The 18,977-nt window shown below is 40.6% G+C and overlaps 1 protein-coding gene across 10 annotated transcripts in view; it reads right to left on the bottom strand.

Annotated features, from left to right (window-relative positions):
* Positions 1-18,622, bottom strand: part of LOC129184924 (focal adhesion kinase 1-like) — a 74,330-nt gene extending 55,708 nt beyond the window's left edge. For 5 of the 10 annotated variants that reach the window (XR_008572006.1, XM_054781439.1, XM_054781444.1 and 2 more), the window contains exon 1: positions 4,285-6,397. Coding sequence is in view for 8 of the 10 variants with exons in the window: in XM_054781439.1 (XP_054637414.1) it covers positions 4,285-4,357 (73 nt within the window). In the remaining 2 variants the exon portion in view is untranslated. Of the gene's footprint in view, positions 1-4,284; positions 6,399-10,447; positions 10,475-17,041; positions 17,189-18,451 lie in introns of those variants that run through there. The other 5 variants (XM_054781446.1, XM_054781442.1, XM_054781440.1 and 2 more) reach the window with 5 other exon arrangements.
* Positions 18,623-18,977: the final 355 nt, after the last annotated feature.

Below are 18,977 nucleotides of genomic sequence, written 5' to 3'. Positions count from 1 at the left end.
TTTATTGTAACCAACCTAGTAGATTGATCATTAAAATTCAAATGAAATTTGAACTTTCAGAGTGTTGAAAATGTGAGAAAATGTGAATGCCTGTCTGAGAAAAGTGTATTGTGATGGGTTTTACAGTCTTAAAACATATATAATAACTGTAATCAAAAAAAGTTGGCTGCTTAGCGGATTTCACTTCTTGCGGGCCATTTTGGGAAGCTATCCCCCGCGATAAACGAGAGAACAATGTAAAAGTATTTTTTTGTAAGTAGCCGTAATTTTGTGTAACGTGGTCGGAAAAATTATTAAATTATTATTATTAAAATCCTTATTTTTAAATCCCATTGTTGACAGGTATGTTGAGGAACACTGAGGTCTCCTGTGATATACCAACTTCTCACGTGATTCAAATACCAAAGCTTAGTGCGACTTAGAGGTTCGACTGTACCTTTGTTTGGACAAATATAACAATGACAGCAAAAATAGCTCATAAGAGTTCCGTTTTTTGGCAGTACAATGCTATATCTATTCATATAAAAACTTAAGTGATTTTGGTTATTATCAATAAAACCATGCAAGTTGCTAGATATCAGCTGTTAAATTAAACTCTTATGAGCTATATTTGTTATCATCATCATATTTGTCCAAACAAATGTACCTTTAGTTGTACCAGGTATTCCAATGGATCAATAAACTGAAGAAACAAGGGTGGTCTAATAATTTTTTCCGTGACTGTATTTAGTGAGTAATCAGACTTTCCGATTTAAATGGCTTTGAGCAAAAAAGGTATATATGTGTGTGTTCATGTTAAAGAATATGACAGCTGTCTATTTGGTTGACTTTATAAGCTCTGGCAGCGTCAGAGAAAGTTAGATATACGACGATACACGACACGTTGGAGAGACTATGTCTCCCAACTGGCCTGGGAACGCCTCGGGATCCGCCGGCAGGAGCTGGATGAAGTAGCCGGGGAGAGGTAAGTCTGGGCCTTCCTGCTTAGGCCGCTGCGCCCGCGACCCGATCTCAGATAAGCGGTAGAAGATGGATGTAAGTGAAAGACAAAAGTTCCTTCATAATGCTAAACATATTTGTTGTGCTTTTCATGTTTATTCCTAAAACACTGCTAATCCTAACCTTAATACTTATTAGACATCTTATTAAAATCCTATTGGGGACATTGACATTGAGACAGTGGTGCAATTATTTAGTTACTTTGTGTAGTAAATGTTACATCATATTTATGTATAGGCTCTCAGTAAGTAGCAGTCATCAAAAGAGGTATTGTTTAATTTTACTTCGGTGCCACATCGGCAGGGCAGCCAACCGTAAGCTTAAGTCGGTTATGCATTAAGTGTTTGTCAGACTTATGGGGTTGTTTTTGTAACAAACACAGTTGGATTGGATTGCTTTGATTGACAGAATGGACCACAACTGCTCTGGGACAGAGGTGGAACCTCCAAACGCTCAACCTTATTTAGCGCACAATGGGCCTCATTCACGAAAATCTTCTTAAAAGTCTTCTTAAGAAGTGTACTTAAGAAGGCGCGGGTTGGAAACTGCGCCGCATTCACGACACGTTCTTAAGTAGGGATAATCGTTCGCACCGGTGTTCTTAGGTTGATGAATGCCAACTGCGATGCCCGTGCATGTGAGCCCTAATTTGCATAGGTCACCGCCTATTATTTCCCATACAAGGTAAAAAATGTGCCGTGCGCAACGGGCAGATGGAGGCGGAGATGGCAACGCGCAAGGGCAAGACTGAGGAGCAGCTGGACAACAAACAAAAGAAAAACTTCAATTCTACTGAAATAGAGGTGCTTTTACAAGGAGTGAGCGAACACAAGACCACCTTATTTTCACGTGTATCCACCGGTCATTAGGCCATCCAAAAAGAGTCGGCATGGAGCACCATTGCAGGAAACATAAATGCCGTTTCCACGGAGAAACGCACCACCGCAGAGGTTAAAAAGAAGTGGTTTGACTTAAAATAGACTAAAAAAAAAAAGATTGGACTGCACCGGAGGGATCTGGAGGAAACGGGAGGTGGGCCATCAATCAAAAACCAAACCATTTCGGAAACTCTAGAAAATATTTACACAATCATGATGGAAAAATAAAGTAAAAATACATAGTTTGTGTGTGACAATTTATTTTTTCTGTGGTTACATTTGATTATACGCTGCCTAATTAATACAGCAGCCCCGTGCTCTGGCTCAAGACGTGGCTGGGGGCGCATGTCGTTATCTGGGGGTGCTCCGTGCGCAATAGACACACCACGTTTCATTGCGATGTTATTCTGATGATCCTGAACACCTGCAAGAACAGAGAGGGAAGCCTGAAGCCTGAAGCGGGACATCAAATATTCGTGGCTTTCAGCAAATAAATCGAATGGTCCCTTTACATTCTCTCTCTGCGCAGCGCACGTCCAGCCAGACTTTTTTTTTTGATGAATTGGGATTTGAATATATATTTATCGATGGAGTATATTTTAGTTGTTTTGATGATAAATAATTGTTGGAATATTTTATTTGCACTACATTTTTTGGGATCAGGTTGCAAAATCCATCATGAGGGCGATTGCGCATTGAAAGTGCAAGCTTTGCTTGTGCGTAAGAGTCCTCCTGAGTGTTCGTAGAATTTGTTCTTAGATCTAAGAACTGTGAGTTAAGAACACGTTTCATGAATGCCAAAAATCTTCGTAAGAAGGCTTTAAGAACAGATTTGTGCGTAAGAACGTTTCGTGAATGAGGCCCAATGTTATGAATCTTGATGGAATTTTAATTATGTTGTAAAATTTCAGACTTGACAGAGTAAACCGTCCTTCCTTCAGAATTTTCTACACAAGTGCACCAAAGCCTCATATGCATGCGCTCACATACTAGCTGAGAAAATTAATGAATCAAATCAACTAGGCCACACAGTCAGTTGGAAGGGGGGCAGGCGGCTGCCAGTCCCACTGCCCCCTTGTCTCTGTGGGGTTCCACTGACTGACAGTAAGCCTGGTAAACCACAGAGGGCTGGAGTTCAGCTTTGGCCCCACAACAGTAGCAGTGAGATGGTTTCTCTTCTTATCTAATTACTATCTGGGTTACTGGCACAATCCTGGAGGAGCCTTTCCTTGGCCTTGTCGTATTTTCTAACCATCCATTTCACTTCTTTGCAGTTGCTCCCTCCTCACAGCCATCTTTATGTTTTTCTGACTAAATCCTGCATCCTGTGCGCTCCTTTTTACTCCTCATACCCTTTTAACTGTAGCTCCCAAATGCCCCGACTAATCTCCTCCTGTCACTCACAGACCTTTTAGTTCCTTCCTTTACATCTAAATTTGATCCTCCAGTCGTATTGAACCACCTCGCTTCCTTCCTCCCTCTCATCTTTCTCTCATCCTCACACAATTTCCTCTCCCCTCCCCCTCTCGGTTCTCCGTTCTAAGGATGATTGTCTCTGTCCAGAAAAGATAAAGACTCAAATTAAACATATCTATATTGTTAAATATTTGTTAAACAATAATGACGTACAGATAATTCTTCAAATTAAAATCGCATGTTAATGCGTAATAGCCTTTTAAACAAGTCCAAGGAATCATTACCAAAGCAGCTTAACTCCCTAAAACAACAACGAAATGACCACCGCTTTCCAAATATGAAATAAAAGAAACTGCTCTGGATTCATACTTTAACGGTCCTATGCATCTAAGGCTAGATTTATGCTTCAGGTCAAAGCGCACAATTCCAAATTTATTTACCATATCTGATATGATGTTTACATTTACTCAACACCTGAAACAACATGTGCATATGCCGCAAAATACAGGTAAACAACTGCAAACTATTATAGAAACATACAGTCGTAAGTGTGAACATTGGATGGCAACATGCCATGCCACATCATTGGTCAGAACTGAGGTTTAAATGCAGGCATTCTCAGCATTACTCCTGTGCACCTCAAATGTAGCATATCTAGACCATAATTAATGATGTTTTGATGCTTTTGCTGCAGTTTTCATTAACTGTGAATGTTTTTTCACTAAAAGGTGTGTTTGTGTGCACACGTGTGTATCAGGCTCGCATTGACAGGGTATTCGATCTCTCCATTTACACTGTAGATCTGATTCCAATAATAATAATAATAATGTCTAATTCATTTTTCTCTTTTTTCGCTCAAAATTGTCTGACTTGAACCACCTACAGGAAATCTAATCTAAATATCCTCCTGGACAAATATAATACCCAAATGTTCTACAGTATTTTATGGTAATCTACTTGATATGAGCTGTGGATAAACTTTAGTACGTACTTGGTAATGGATGCTGTGCATAGATGCAGGCTCCTTTGCTCCAGCAGAGTGGTATGCAGCCACTGTCCTCCATTTGTTCTGTAGGGGATGCTGTTCCAATCCTGGCCACAGCACCCAAACTAAATTGCGGGGCATCAAAATCAGCATAGAGCCTCAGGCGCTTCCGTGTCCTATGTGTTTGGCAGCTACCGAACGAGTATTCCTTTCAAAAGATTGACATGAATGCACCGAGGAAAAAGAACCTGAGATGTATCCAAAAATGTTGCTGGTTACACTGCTGGCATCCATACGGTAGTAAAATATCCAGAAAAATTAGACCAGGATGTTAAATATCGGGCAGAGTACTATACTGGTGAAGCAATAAAGAGAGCCAACGTGTTTATTCTGGGGCATCCATCAAGTGGTCAAGGATGACACATGCTATAAGACAGGGCTTGAAAGCGTCCCACTGTATAAACTCAATGAAAATAAAATAAAAATCAACTAAATTAAAAACCACTGAAGATTATGTGGTATTATCCTCTACTGCTGTAGTCTTGGCTGCTCACTCAGTGATGCTCACTCCTTGAGACATGACACAACTACAGATCAGCTACTGCAACATGGCATGACCTTTAACCAGGAAAACACCATCACCACTTACAGTGTGTAAAATGATCCTCAATCTAACTTCAAGCCCACTCCCTTCATTCGAAGGACTTTGCTCCACTTAAGGCCCTCCAGCGGTTAAACAAATCCTCACAAAATATCAAATTCGGGTCTTCAAGCAGCAGCTGTTTATCCAAAAAAATCAATCCTTGACATGAAATCCATAGAGCGCAGGTTCCCAGCAACACCAAATGTCAGGTTGCAGGATCATAGCATCCACCTTTGTCTGGTCATTCCCTGATCTTATCCAAAGAACACAGCAGGACAGCTGAGTGAATGAAGCAGAGAAGCTGGCATCAGAGAAGAAAGCGAATGTAGGGCAAAGAAGGGCAGAGAAATGTGGAGCGCAGTGAGGGAGAGGTAGATGGGAGTGCCTGACTGAGGTGAGCAAAGCAAAAGAATAAAAAAAAAATGGAATGGAGTATGGAAAAAAAAAAGGATTAAAAGGGGTTGCACAAGACAACAGAGATCACAGAAAGCGCTCAGCTTTACATCATGCAAAGCTTCCTCACAATGCACTGGGCCTGCAGGAGGTAAACAGGTCAAGCAGGTGTTTGATGTCACAGAATGACATCAACTGACAGACCTAAAGGGATGAAGCGAAGCGCACATCAAAGCAGGAGCATCCAAATCAGTGATGTGAACCCAAGCAGAATGAAAGAGAGACCATGAAGGCTAAATCATGTTGCAGAAGAGGACGGAAGGCAAATGACGCGAGAGATCCGTTTCCGAGTCAGGCGCTGTTCTGTAGCAGCAGTGGAGCAAACAGATCCCAACATCGCTTTCCCTCACAGGCTGCCTCAGCCGATCACGAGTGTGCTGTGCATGCAGTGCAGTGCTTTTGCTGTGAGTGCACCATGGAGTGTGTGCGTGTTTGTTTAAGCTCGAGGAAAAGGGGTTTACGTATGCAAAAGCGCGTGTGTGCCTGCAAATAACCATGTAGGTGACAGCATGCATGTGAAAGTGAGATTTATGGGAAACCAAGCAAGTTTGTGTGTGTTGACAAGATACCCAAACGAAAGACGCTCTGCTACTGTATGTCTTAAGTGAAGGCTGCGGTATAAAAAAGGTGGTACCGGGCAGAGACGAGTGTGTGTTTGTGTGGTGTTGGGAGGGTATGCCGTGGAAGAAGAGAGAACAAAAATAGATGGTGAAATGTAAATAGGGTCACCAACTAACTTTTGTATAAACGGGCGTCACAGGAGCATGCGCACACACAAGGCTTTTACAAGGCTGACACATAAGGCACTGCAAACATACATTTGTCTAATTTACTTTGGTTTCCTCTGTTCATATTTCAAATCAGTCATCTGTAAATTTTGCAGTTCTGTTTTTATCCTTTCACTGCCAGGCCTACTTTTTTTTTCTCCTTTCTATTGTACACACTTTATTTGCTTCAGCCTTTTTAAGCTTTTGACCCTCTTTATGCCTGTGTTCTCCTGCACTCATTTCGCATGCTGTACTTTTAAGATTTAATTGCTGTTTTCATGGTTAACTTACCATCTACCCAAGCGGCAACATTGGAAAAATAACCATCTGGCTAACAATGGCTTATACTGCTGTGATGTTGACGAGTTTCCTGTTAAGGTAAACAACCCCCAGTTTTTGGAGTATAATGAAGACAAATAAGGAGACAGGGTTTTTTTTGCCTTTTAATTGTGTAATTTGATGCCTGTTTTAGAATAATACGAATACATGGGAAATATAGATTTTTGTTAAAAATAACACAATTAAAGAATAAAATAATAATTTAAATATCTTTCTCAAAGAATAGTATAAATTGAGTGTCCAGGTTTATGATAGCGCTAGTGTATCGAACTTCCATCAGTATTAAAGCTAATTATGACATAAAGGAAGAAAAAGAAAGCAGAGGTGAGCTATTTGTGTTTTATGTGACTGGTAACATTTCAATTGTACTTTATTTACAAAGCACATCTCCACTCAAACAGCGTGCTTATTGTCTTTCACTTTTAACCCCTACTTGCTAAATATAGCAACCATGCTTCAAAATTGTCAACACAGATCTCCTCCACGTATGAAGTGTGTTATGGTCACCACAGTACTCCCTCATGTGGGACACACAGTCCGGACAGCCCTGCTGACGCCCCGTAGGTCAGGAAAACCAGAGTATAGAGCGGAGGGAGCCACTTGCTTTGGCCGCCATGGTGCACTGTAGTCGGACACCTGCTCCAAGCAGACCCAGTGCTGCCATGGTGATTAATGGTAACGGAGATTAAGGGTGCAGACAAGTCAGAACATCTACATGTTTTGATCTGATAAATCTTATGTAACTTTGATCAAATGTAGAATTACTACAATTTCTGCTTGGATATTATGGTAACGGTAATGATAATGGTTTAATTCATCTTCAACATGCACACAAATTACACTGGAGCTCATCACACAACACAATTCACAATTCTGCATGTCCTAGAAGGAGTAGGAAGAAGCAAAGCTTATTTAATCCTACCCCTCATCAGTTTCACATCAGTTGCAATACATTTGTTCAATGTACAACCGACTTCATCATGGTAAGAAATTGATAATAGCTGATGAAATAGTTGACAGACACACAGTTTGATGGTGAGTCAGTACAGACAATGTACCCATCGAAAATGAGTAGTTTGTAGTTAATGTAAGACTGGTTAGATATAGCATTGTACGTGCACAGTGGTTCAGGTGTCTTCTTCCTTGTACTTTATAAACATCAACTGCTTGTACTTTCTTGAAATCGCTCATTTTAGTGCATTGTTTGAGTTCCTGACTTAATCCGTTCCACAACTTGATTCCACACACAGAAATGCTGAAGGTTTTTAGTGTTGTCCGTGCATATGTGTTTTAGGTTTAATTTGTCCCTAAGATCATATTTCTCCTCTATTGTTGAGAAGAATTGTTTTACTTTTTTGGGGGGGGTAGCATGTTATTGTTTGCTTTATGCATAATTTTTGATCGTTTCATAGTTTACCAGATCAACAAATTTTATTTGTGATTTTAGGAATAAAGGGTTTGTATGTTCCCTGTAAGCGGCATTATGGATCTTTCAAACGGGCCTGTTCTGTTGCATAGTTAATGAGTGTACTGTACTTTTATAGTTGTTTCCCTGTTTCTCCACACAATAAGTTAGATATGGTAATACCAGAGAGTAGTAGAGAGTATGGAGTGATTTTTGGTCTAGAACAAATTGTGTTTTATTCAGTATTGAGGTATTTCTAGCCACTTTATGTTGTACATTTTTAATGTGAAATTTCAAGTTCATATTATCTACTGTGACCCAGAGAAATGTATTTTCGTTTACCCTGTCAATGTCGTGCCTTCAATTTCTACTTGCGCATGTGTATCATTTTTATGCTATCTCCACAGCAGAATGCGGTTGTATCGTCTGCAAATAATACCAATTTCAAGTCCTTTGTGACTTTACAGATGTCATTTATATATAGATTAAACAGTTTTGGTCACAGTATTGACCCTTGGGGTACGCCGCACGATACCTTCAAACTCGCAGATGTATATATTCTCGTAGCTTCACATATCGCCTCCTGTCTGCTAAGTAACTTTTAACCCAGTTCAAAGCTAATCCTCTGATTCCATATCTTTCTAGTTTTGTAATTAGGATATTGTGATTAATTGTATCAAAGGCTTTTGTTAAATCCATAAATACTGCAGCTGCACATTTTCTGTGGTCTACAGCATTGGTAATTTCCTCAGTGATTTCCATTAGTGCCATAAAAGTTGAAATGTTAGATCTGTATCCGTGTTGGCTGTCTGCTAGTAATTCATTCTTATTAATACATTTGTCCAACCTTTGTCCTGTCCTTCAAACTTCTGATCATTAATACTTTTGCTTGTTCTGGAGTGCCATTTAACTTTATGTAAATTTAGCAGTTGGAGGTCTATGTTGCTTGAATTTTTTTCTCTTTACGTAGATGTCTAGCTCTCATTGCTATGTCCGCATTGTTTTTGGTCAAGTGTTCACTGAGGTACACGTTTGTTCCCTTTAGCATCTTAATGTGTGGTTCCAATAATGTCTCGCACACTGCCACTTCCACGTTTATTATCATTCATAGTATGCCATAGCTCACAGTCTGGTTGGCTTTTGGCTGCCCTGTTCTCGCGAGACAGCTTTTTCCCCCCACACGAGAAATCTTGTCAATCTTGTTTTAATCTTGCGAGATCTCATGTCGTCACACCCCTAGTATGTAGTATACAAGTATTTTTTTTTAACTGTTCATTCCATTCGTCTTGTCTTAACAAGAGATGAGAGAATAAAGAGAGAATTAGATGAAAGTCATATTTACATGCTGCGGCCCAAGCAAACTGAGTGCAAGAGTGTCAGTGATTGAATGCTATGTTTATTACACACAGTGTTCCCAAGGTTGAATATGTCATTGCCATTGTGCTCCAAAAGCAGCGAGACAACATCATCTCATCAAGTTTCAGGCCTCAACCTTGACGTCAGCTCTGGGACACGCATCCCACTGAGAACTGCCAAGTTAGCGTTAAGAAATTTGATTTATGTTTGAAACCTTCTCAAGCAACGCATGCTTCTAGGTCTAAATATACAACACCCTACTGGAACACAACAGTTACTTAGCAACAGCCAAGAAAGGCTTACAAGCCATAACATCTGGAGCTGTACCTCCAAACCTAATTCCATCCTATGACACATTAACACCAGGGAAATCTTTCAAAGAGCAAGAAATTGCTGTTCCCGAGAGATGCTGGCCAAGCCAAAATTAAATAGAAAGAAATGAATTGAGGACTATAAAGCTGGTTATCACATTACAGCATATCATTGCAATACCTGGTTTCACTGCACCACCATCTGTGTGCGGTATATAGGTTACATTAGACCAGTGGTTGCCAAACTTTTTACAGTCGCGTACCCATTCAGACATGTGACCTGAAGCCGTGTACCCCCTACTCCTGCACATTTATTAACTTGATATATGAAACATAATTAATGGGTTAATACATTTTATAGTAATTCCAGGTAAAAAATATTTTGCATGGTCACATTTTGCTAAAGCTTCACATGAGCACTGATACAGTGTAAATAGATAAGTAATCATCCTACATATCTTGTATTCCAGTTTGATGTTGGCATCCTTCTGTCTGAATGGGTTGAATTTGAGCTTCACTTTTGTCCATTCGCGATGTCTATGGTTTACTGATGGTTTACTAATGATGTGCATATTAATTTAATACCACAGGGAAAGTTTATTTATTTACATCCCTCCATGACAATAACAACCCTGGGGGTACGCACACCCCACTTTGGGAACCTAGGCACCAATCTCATGCGATGCCATGTACTCATTGCTTTTGACTTTGCACAAGTTTGAGTTTATTATTGTTTAGGTTAATTTACTGCAGAAACCTCATGGTATTAGCATAAGTGCACAAAACTGCTTTACAAAACAAGTATTGCTTACATCCAATGGTTGAAATATTACATAAAGTCGGAACATACTGTACATTAATTACATAATAAGGATACAAACAATCTGGTACTCACCCGCATAGTGTGATTGTCCGGAAATATCTGTAACACAAAGAAAAAAAAACGGTAATTTTGAAAGTGAGGATACATACGCAATTGCCACACTTAACCATGAAACTTTAACTTGAACTAATCTGAACCAAAATGTAGCACTTGCTTGCCATAGTTGAGTGTACAATGAAAAGAAAATAACCAAAATGATAACCAAAATGACAACATTTCTGGTTTAGGTTCATATTCTCTTTAAGATAAGACTTGTTCGCATCTACAAGTAATGCAAATATTGTACACATTCCAAATAATGTTTAGAATAACATCATGACGTCAAAACAAAACAAATGTATTGCTTTTTCCACAAAAAAGCTGGACCCCGAAGACAGGACGCTTGACTTTATGTTACACTTTGTTGCCTTGGCAATTTTGCATCATATGCTGATCAAAACCATTATTTGTATATATACTGTATTATCAACAATTGCCAAAGATGTTTTGTAACTTCTTTTTCTTTACGATAAATGACCTGGATTCAGAATAGGCAATCTGAAAAAGGTGTTTACATTTCTCAAAAGTTTTCAAAATATTTACTATATTCTGGTTAAAACAGGAATACTGTCTACATGTAAACACGGTGAATGAAGACCAGTATACACATGCCACACATTCCTGCCATAGATGTGTCATAATTAATGCGATCGCTCTCCCAAGTACTGTCAACTTGCGTGATATCAATAAAACAGGATACCTCTAAATAATGCACAAAGTCAGGAATGTTACCGCGATATAGCACGGGCCAATGAAGTGATGGCACATGTAAATAGGCCCTATTGCTGTGGAGCAGTGTTAGTGCACGCCAGTGCAGGAAAGGGGAGGGAGGGGGAATCGCGTCCGTTTGAACCATGCTGGTTCCTTCCTAATTTCTGACACTGACACTGATCTGTTGCAGCACATCTTTGATCGTAAGGTGATTCTATCTTTCATCTTTGTCGCTGTCTCAGTGTTTTTGAGCTACAAAGGCCGATTTTTCACACAATTTCTCCACGCAAACTGTAGTCTCCATATCGTGTGTACCAGGCTTAGAGTTTTGTGACAGCATGCAATTCAGACCATGGGTCCACTGATCAGATATCAGATAAACTGTTTGGAAAGGACTGAAAATATGTTCAACAGCAAATTATCATACTTTTATATGGCCTTTACCAACCATTTTGCTGATTAATGGTTGACATGGTTACAAATAAACAGAATACACATAAATAGTCAACACACTGTTGGTCTTAAGAATTGCTCACAGCCCCATTAAACTGCCTGTTATCTATTTATTAGTTCCACATATTCCAGACACAAAACAGCACAATCACTACACTACCGACCCAGCTTTTTCACATCTACGATGACCCAAAATTCAAACCGGTTATCAAAGACAACACTGAAACATCTGTCACTATCGCTGCTGCTTCAAAGCGCTCCTCTCGTATAAACAGTCACTTCAACACATTGCACTCCTACGCGTGGTGCTGTCAGTTTTCTTCCTTCTCTCTCCAGCTCGGAGCGGAGAATGACTGCCTCTGACTGCAAACCCAGGATTGATGCCATGCTGGGAGCATTGCGCAACACAACTTTCATTGTGACAAAAACAGACCCAAGCAGCTCTACAATCATCACCCTTCAGAACACAGTAATGAAGTTACCGTCACTGTCAGCCTCTGTCAGTTATAAACTTCATGATAACACTGAGATCACTTCTGATAAAGATGAAAAACTTTCACAACACATTTTTTCCATATTTGGCTGCACTGTCAAATCCAGTGGCACTCTCAACGCTGATAACTATTAAGTTCCATTTTCTTGTTTTTTTTAGTGTGATAGCTCGTACAATAACTTTTTCTCACCTTTTCTCTCATAATTTCTCATTATTTTTGTTAATTTAATGTTAATTCTTAATATTTTTTATTTTTGGACGTGCCCCGGGCCAAGAATAAAAAATGCTGCAGGCCGCAAATGGCCCCCAGGCCAGACATGGGACACCCCTGTTTGAAAAAATTGTGCACAAATACTGCTATTATGTATGTAATTATGTAATTGTCTAATGTGGAGGGGTGCACGATACATTACATGAGGAATAATTAATAGGAATAATTAATAATTAATACACTCCACTGAGGCAAGATTACCCGTACTGCTCTGTAGGTGGGGGTGAGCAAATCAAGCACTCAGTTTCTGCTACGTGTGATGTGCTATAAACACATGTGGCAAACAAACAGTGATCGTGTGGGACCTCCCCACTCATCCAACGCCCTGCAAATACTTTGTGATGAGAGAAAAAAAAACATCAAACCTCAACACACCAAACCCCACCAGCCACCCGAAATGCTAGCATCGCTACAACAGCGCCTGGAAAGCCCACAAAGACAGCGGCGCCACCAAAGAAGCTGCCCAAAAGGCAGCCACAAAGAAAGGCCTGGGGCCCACTCCCATCGCCACAGCATCCTCCACCATCACGGAAGCCACCGTTCCCCATCCTGCAGCAAACCACTCGTAGCAATTATTTGTACTTTTAAAATACCGGTAATTTTTAAATGTTTTCTTAATAGTAGTGATGTCATGGTATTTAGGACAGGGATTGGAAACCCGCGGCTCCGGAGCAGCATGCAGCACTTTAGCCTCCTTGTTGTGGCTCCCTTCACAGAGCTCGAATATTTAAATAGAGTTCGAGTGGAGAAAGAGTGGAATGAAATCAATGGTATCGCACATCACCAGCGCACACACTACAGCAATCTTTACTCCTGTAAACACATGGAAATGCGAGTGATGTCGTGCTTTTGCGCATGCGCGTCACTTTCCAGACGCTTTGCGTTCATTTTAACATGTCGCCTTTGTTTAGTAATGTGAACGACCACATAAAACATATTATTTAAAAAAATAAAAAATCTTGAATTGTGTATCATACCCTGCAATGTGAATGTAGCCTATGTCATATTCAAAGTTCTAAGTTCTGGAACTTACTCATAGAGAAACTATTAAGTCCAAATACTGAGTGGCAGTGGCTCAGGAGGTAGAACAGATCGTCTAGAAACCACAAGGCTGGCGTTTCCATCCTCGCTCCCTCCAACCAGTCACGGTTGTTTGTCCCTGGGCAAGACACCTCACCCGCCTTGCTTGCAGCGCTGCCCACACTGGTGTATTAATGTGAATGAATGTTTGGTGGTGGTCATAGAGGCCGTAGGCGTGAATTGGGAGCCACGTTTCCGTCAGACTACTCCTGGGCAGCTGAGGTATGACTGAGGAGTGAATGAATAATGGGTTCACTTCATTATGAAGCGCTTTGGGTGCCTTGAAAAGCACTATATAAAATCCAATCCATTATTATTGTTAAATATTGTTCCACCATTACTGATGATCATTTGTGCTGGGGGCTGGCTATCAACAGCTACTGTCCAGACTACGCATCCCTGGCTGACTCCATTCAGAGCTAGTACCGTAAATCACCGTGTATAAACCGCACTTTTTTCCACCTCTAAGAAGCAAAGAATCGGGGTGCGGTTTATACACGATGACAGGTCTTTGACCAGACTCGGACTGAAAAATAATATCAGGCAACGCTTCTACTTGTACAACGCTTCAGCGGAAGATCACTCGTACTACAAGCCCGGTCACACCGCCTGAACTTTGTTTGCTGTTGCGTTCCTGAAGCAATGAAAAAAAATAATCACCGCTCGTTCACCACCGTTTAACAGAAGTTGGACCCCGTTAAGGCAACTCCGTATCCGCTCGGCCACCGCTGATGGTCCCTCCTATCGCTCCGAAGGTTTTGAGCAGCACAAAATATTATGAGCGGCCAATTTTCCGCCACGGCAAAGTTCATCACCGCTCCAACAACGCCCAGTCAAAGTTTGGCGCCGCTAGACCCAAGTTCGTGGACGCTTGGGTCCGCTAGGCCAGAATTTGGCTATAAATACAGGGAGAAATTGACCAGAAGCGCATTTGGGAAGCCGCCTGTGGGTCAGACAGTTGCTTTGACTTTAGCGCTCTCTGCTGTACAGTGGCTGAAAATGCTTGTGTATGCTTGAATAAACGCTGGAGTTCATTCAAATTCACACTGAAGCAATGCAGCATTATGTAATTCCATTGCAGATGAATTGATGGACGGCAGATTTCTCCTTTCTTCTTCTTTTTGAAATTACTTAGGACCTTTACGCATGTTGATTTGAGATGAAAGAGTTGGCAAGCATTTTATGAACTAAAATTTTTTTTTCCCCCGCCGTGAGCCTTAAAATGGGGGTGCGGTTAATACACGGTGCTTTACGGTAAATAGAGTGAGGTAATGACAAAACATGTACAAAGTTGTATTGTACAATATGGTTTCATGCAGTAATGTAAAGTACACTAACATATATTGTACATATAAAGAATACTAAATATATTTTTTATATTGAGTAAAATATGTGGGCACCCCTGATCTAGAGGGTCCCACTGAGTAGCAGCACTGATCAGGGTTTCCCCTAGGATTTTCTCAGGCTGTGGTGGTGGGCTGCATGGGAGGGCGGACTTTACTTTATTATTATTTTTCTATTTTAAAAAAACTCACGTCTAATTTTTTTGAAATATTACCCAAATGGGTCACTTAAATTTATTTTTTTTAAGTTCTGTTTGCATTTTTTTTAATAAAAGCATTTTAAGTCTTTTTTTTTCTCTTCCTTTTCTGTACCGAAAATTAAAATTGTATTTGTAATAATAAGTAAGTGGTATAAGACATATGGAACACCCAACACCCACTGATGTATAACCCGAAAAGCATGCTGTGTAACACACACCAAGTGTTCTTGAAATCACACAGTTCATTACAATTTTATTATTATTATTATTATTATTATTATTATTATTACTAAACTCCTCATTGTCTTGTTCTGCTTAAAAAGAACTTCCAATGGACTTCCTGCCGCTCTGTCCTGGAAGGACAATTGACATTATTTTTTGGAAAATTATCAATATCAATTTTTTAACTTTAATAACTTTGTCCAATTTAAAAATGCATGTCTTGTTTTTGACATTTTACATGGTCTTACCCGAATCCCCTTGGAGGATTTTACTCAACTGAAGCCTGTGATCAGGATTGGCACCAGGGCCACAGCTCGTGGGGACAGTGAGGTAGCACACAGACGTACCACTTTTGGACAAACAGTGCTGTTAAAAGGTAAAGTTAAAAGGAACAACGTACTGAAACAGCCTTCCATTATAAGGTAAGAGATTCTCAGACATCCACAATCTTCAAAAACACTCTCAAAAAGTGGATGAAACAAAATCAAATCTGTGACTACTTTTATCCTTTTCATGTTCTACATTTATTTTGGTCTTTTATTGTTTATTGTGTTTTGTTTTTATATTGTAATTATATTACAGATATACTACAGTATACTACAGATGGAAACTAGCAGTTGTGCTATAATCTGGCATATTTGGTTGCAGATGTTCATTAATATGCATTGTCCCTAATAAATAAATCAATAACTATAAATGACATGAATACAGGGCCGCACGGTGGCCTAGGTTAGCATGCTGGCCACACAGTCAGGAGATCGGGAAGATCTGAGTTCAAATCTCCGTTGGGCATCTCTGTGTGGAGTTTGCATGTTCTCCCCGTGCGTGGGTTTACTCCGGTTTCCTCCCACATTCCAAAAACATGCATATTAGGTTAATTGGCGACTCTGAATTGTCCATAGCTATGAATGAGAGTGTGAATGATTGTTTGTTTGTTTGATTGGCTGGCGACTAGTCCAGGGGGAAGTCAGCTGTGATAGGCTCCAGCACTATCACTACCCACAAAATGATGTGTGTTTGTGATGTAGTTCGTTACGTAATATACAGTATATGTTTATATGATATATATATATACACATTTATATAATTTCTATATTTACAAATTAGATTGAGTGTGGATAAATCAGTGGTCGTGATTTTCTTTGTCCGGCCGTAGCAGGTATGCAGTATGACTAATTGCAACACATACTTATACTCTTACTGTTCTGCTTTTAACTTCAACATGTTGCCTCGTGGACAAGAAAAGGTGACATTTGATAGCTGATAGTAGAGATCCTGCGTTTAACCCTTTGCAGAGGTGGAATGACCAGACATGGCTGTCTCGATCTACTGACAAAGCGGTTTTCCTCAAACTATCAAGTGTGAAAACACTTTCATTACATTACATTTGAAGTTTGTTTTATTGTGGCTTCACCACGTCCATAACAACAAACAACACAAGGCAGCTAAAAAGTGCAATCTGGTAGCAAAATTCAGAACTCACAATGCAAATATCCAAAAGAAACATATTTCATTCCTTCCGATCCATTCGTTTGTCAAACTACCCCCTTTCCATGGCAAGTACTTTTATCAAAGCAAAATATAGCAGGCTGACACTACATCAGAAGTGTCCTTGTTTGCGCTGCAAACTCAGCCAGTGTGTGACGTTTCCACATGCAACTGCTTGCATGGTGTCGAGCATTGCAAATTCCTTTCCAGCCCTCTCAGCCTGTCATACCCTCTGTACCTGCCTCGCACCGAGCACCCACACAAGAGCCCAAATAAGACTCTCCGAGCCAACAAGTTGCTACATACCTCTATTGGTGCAACCAAGAAAATCCCAAAACTGCATGTTGGCAGCCTTTTGGCAGAAGACTACACCTCCTGTCTACACAGAAGCTTGTATGTGTTCCCCTTCTCCTCCCCTCTCCACTTCCTACTTGTGCTGTATGTCTTCACGTAGGAAAGGGAGAACACACGCCTCCCACTGATTGTTTCCGATTGACACACCTTTGAGTGTCATTTCATAACAGCTGCCTCCCCACCTTTCGCTTGTTTCTCTTCCCATGGTGCACCCCAAGCTGCTCTTGATTTCAATTTCACCCAGTAGCCCCTGCTTGTCCCTTGTCTTTATTTCACCCTGACAGAAGCCAGACAGGTGTGACCATCGATCCAGCATCATCACTTGCTTCCTTCATCCCTGCCGCTTTGGATTAGTGGCAGAATGTGAGAAGTGATGCCCTTGGACACGTGGAGAAAAGCCCAAAGCTGTCAGATGAATCATATTGATTTAAAAAAAGGTCTATACATGCACTTTTAAAGATGTTTACAGGTAGAAGCAACTTATTACCATAAAACCGATAGTTATACGAGGCAGCACACTTGTGAACAATATCAGTGAAGGCCTGAATCCGAATCCACGCACTAACTAGACAACCAGCGTCTGACCACTGGAAGGAGAAGCACACCATTAAAACGATAGTGAGGGCAATTTCCTTATAATTCACAGTCACAATAAAAGCTGACATGTCCAGGAATAGCTGTAGAGGTGAGTCAGGAAGACCAACGATCGTCTTACTTGTATCTAAAGACTAATCTTCATGAATGAGTGCTGATCATTGCCAATGACAAGGATGTAGTTTAAGGCTGATGTGGTGTGCAAAAGACAAATGACATCATGCTGTATACCATGTACACTTAACACATCAGGCAGTTTGAACTGGTGATTTGTGGCACTGTATTAATATTAGCATGAAAGCAGTCAGTAGTGTGCAGTGTTGTGACTGAAGACGGTTAAACAAGATTTATTATCTGCAGCTTTTCTCTCCCATTCCCAAAAAACATGCATCATTGCAACAATGCGGCTCATCTTGAAACAAAACACATGCTTCAGTATTGTTGTTGTGCATGACGTAAATCCACCTCGGTGTGGACCTTTGCACCCAAGTTACCAGAGAAACCCAGAGGGGTGGTTTCGACCACTGCACCACTGGTTATCTGCTAGGAATACAAATTACTGCACCGTGTCAAACATCACCACACTGTCTTTGCCGCGAACTGTGTAACAGTCATTCAAAATCCCCATACGTGTAAGCAATAATACAACCCTCATGCAGCATCCACCTAAAGCCCATTGTCTGTCTGTTAGCCCTTTAATGCTAAGCTAGCACAGCTAACGGTGGGCTATTCCCACCCAATCCGCCCCCAAGACGGATCAATGCTCACCCGCTTAAGTCTCCCACAGCCAGGCCGCCCCTACTTCCCGTCACTGGCCAGCTTTTCAGTCAGTCCGCTTGGATTTTACACATTAGTCCCAGTGATATTAAAATCCGACTTGCAGGTTGTGCCTACCCGCTGTGGGTCCCTCTGTCTGATTGTGTGACTGAACAGCGCCGTGCCCGGTTGCCGGTGTCACTGACGCTAGCCGTTAGCTAGCAAGGCTGCCTCCGCTATGCTGTATCTGGAGCCCTGAGCTGTGATTGGCCGAAACTACATATGTTGGTATCAATTCGATACCAAGTAAATGCAGGGCTGGGAATGCGCTGTATTGCTGATCCCGATAGTTTTTAAGCTTTTTTTTGTCAAGAATCTTTGTATGATTTTGTGTTTAACACTCGAACTCCCAAGGCAGTCATTTTGACTGTTTTCAAAATTTTCAATGTCATAACTTGGTTAAAAAAAAAACTATGTACCCATAGGACCCTGGCTTTTCCTAAATGTGTGTATATTTTATTCTAACATTGTTTTATCA

This window comes from Dunckerocampus dactyliophorus, chromosome 7 (genome assembly GCF_027744805.1).
Source record: "Dunckerocampus dactyliophorus isolate RoL2022-P2 chromosome 7, RoL_Ddac_1.1, whole genome shotgun sequence".
Lineage (NCBI taxonomy): Eukaryota > Metazoa > Chordata > Actinopteri > Syngnathiformes > Syngnathidae > Dunckerocampus > Dunckerocampus dactyliophorus.
Note: the sequence above shows the minus strand (reverse complement) of the source record. Positions and strands in the feature narration are given on the sequence as shown.